This window comes from Amaranthus tricolor, chromosome 16 (assembly GCF_026212465.1).
Source record: "Amaranthus tricolor cultivar Red isolate AtriRed21 chromosome 16, ASM2621246v1, whole genome shotgun sequence".
NCBI classification, from domain to species: Eukaryota; Viridiplantae; Streptophyta; class Magnoliopsida; order Caryophyllales; family Amaranthaceae; genus Amaranthus; species Amaranthus tricolor.
Window position 1 is genome coordinate 6,338,122 of NC_080062.1, and position 2,500 is coordinate 6,340,621.

Here is a 2,500-nt window from a genome sequence, read left to right on the forward strand (position 1 = left end):
ACTCATAATTCATTAGATACTTTTTATGAATGTCAACTAAGTGTCGTAAGTAAATTGCTCCCGGTTGTTCAATCATTTGATAACCAGAGTCATTCTTTGATAAATGATCACTATGAGTCAGACTCAATAGAATTTTATCAATCCTTTTTTCTGTCGTTAAAGTGGAGAACTGAACCAAGAATTCTCTTTCTTCATCATCAATCGAATCACTGCTCGCGACCCAGGATTCTATTTTATCATCAATCCAATCACCGTTCACCCTTTTTCTTTTTCTTATCAATGAATAGATCTCTTTACTTGTATGACTTAGATGTCTCGTATTTCTCGAAAAAGTGATTCGATTGATGGGATTTGGTATGATACTTATGAGATCGATGATATCGATTAGATTAATATTCAAATATTTTTTCTTAGAACGTATTGATTTGAACCCATAAGCGGGACCACTACCCAATAGCATGTTGTCGCCAGAAACAGAACCCCATATTTCTTCTAGGGAATCTCCTAATTGTTCCAAAGCAACCAAAAAGAGATTCTTTAACCAGAAGGAATTCGGTTCCGATGTAGGATACCTATCCAGAAGTTTTCGCAACTCAATCATGTATGATGGAATCATCAAAGATTTGACCTTTTCGAACTCTGTCTGTAACTCACTAGAGGCTCGAAAAACAAAGAGAAGAGGTGTACGAACGAGATATCCAGCAAGAAGAAGAAGGAAAAGGATTGAATAGAAGAACTCCCGAACATTTGGCGATCCCAGATGTGTCCATATCAATGGTGACTCATTATTTTGATGAATCGTTTTTTCGTACAGAAGAAGATTATGTAAACACTTACTCGAAATCTCACTTATCAGATTCCATTGTGGAAGATACAAAATTTTCTGAAGAATTCGCCATGATATATCTGATCTGTACATAATATCATGAAGAATAGATAAAAATTTTGGATTGCTACTTAGTATTGACAATAGGTCTGAAAAAGTATCTAAAAATAGAAAATTTAGATATTTGTACCCTGTCGAAGTAAGGAACCATGGCATATATGTTTGGAATAGATTCCATTTTGAGAGAGTTGAAAAAGCACTATCTCGTTGAAAGGCTCTATACATCTGCCCTTTCTCAACGCATTTCTTTAGACAAAGACTCCGTTTTTTCCTCTTTTCCGATAGTAAATATTTCTCAGAACATAGAGTGTAAATCAAACCGAAATTGAGATTGAGATACTGATGCAAGTTCTTCCTTTCTGAATCAGATAGATTCATATTGGAAAGAGGTGGTTTACCATAAGTTCTTTCAAAATGGACTATTTGTCCCTCTGTTAGAGGTGTTCCAGAAATGCCTGCGATCGAGTAAATAGTTCTACGAACGAATAGATCGGATCGAATTGGAAAATCGTTAGGTATGCATATGTTAGATACCTGTGACTCAATTGGTGAAATAGTATCTCTCTCCAAAAAAGCATGTTTTTTTTTACCGACACACAAAGAAAATTTTTTGTTGTGAATGAACAAGATATTGAGGAATTGTCTATATGTAAAATCAGAATTATTGATACGGGCCTTTTCCATATAAAAAGGGAATCTTTTGTTACAATAGAAGCAGAAGTGATGTGGATTATTCAAGAATCGAAGTCGATTTGCTTTATAAAAAGAAGATATCAATGAACTTCTATGAAATGGTTTTACGGGATTCAACCAATTGTTTTGATCGTGGGATATCATTGAGAAATAGGAATCCGTGGTATCAAAGGATTTCCCGCGATTATTTCTAGTATGGAATGAGTCAATCATCCACTTTGGTATCTTATTGAACAAAAATGGTGATATTGTTCCTCCATTGATCAAGAATTTCGATTTTTGGAAAGTATCATGATCATCCAATAAGAAAGCTTTCAATTTTTTCAAATGAACGATTTGAAGACCTATTGATTCTAACAAGGGATTGTAGAGTTGATCATTCGGACCTTTCAATTCATAAATGTGGATCTCGGACCTATTAATAGGGATATTCCCGAAACTCACAAAGAAAAAAGGAAGTGAGTTAGACAAAAAGAGAAGCAACTTGGAAAGTGACTTGGACAAAAAGAAACGAAATGACTTGGACAAAAAGAAACGAAGTGACTTAGACAAATCTTTTTTGTCGATAACCTCAGACCAATCAATCGAATATTGATTAATACGTAATCGATCGAACACTACTTGAAAATGGCTCCTCTGCTCAGAAACGAAATGTTCCAAATGTTCCTGGAAATTTTTGCTCCCATTGAACCATTTGTATCTATATGCATCAGGATCCCGATTCATGAATCTCTCGGTTCGAGAAAGAAAAATAAGAGGATCAACCCATTTCTTCTGACTCTTTTTCAAATTCGATAAATGTTGGTTGATCGTATATTTCCTTATAGTTCTATGATTCAGAGTATCGTTTTTTTGTTTTCTATCTTCCAAATAATTCCCGCAGGAGATCCGAAACCCATTTTTTCGGATCCTTCGATAAAA

The 2,500-nt window shown here is 34.7% G+C and overlaps 1 protein-coding gene across 1 annotated transcript in view; it reads right to left on the bottom strand.

Moving 5' to 3' along the window:
* LOC130803195 (protein Ycf2-like) overlaps positions 1-2,500 on the bottom strand; it is a 6,374-nt gene that overhangs the window by 2,122 nt on the left and 1,752 nt on the right. The window contains exon 1 of the mRNA XM_057667366.1: positions 1-2,500. This exon is cut by the window's left edge and continues 2,122 nt beyond it; it is cut by the window's right edge and continues 1,752 nt beyond it. Within this exon, the coding sequence (XP_057523349.1) occupies positions 1-2,500 (2,500 nt within the window).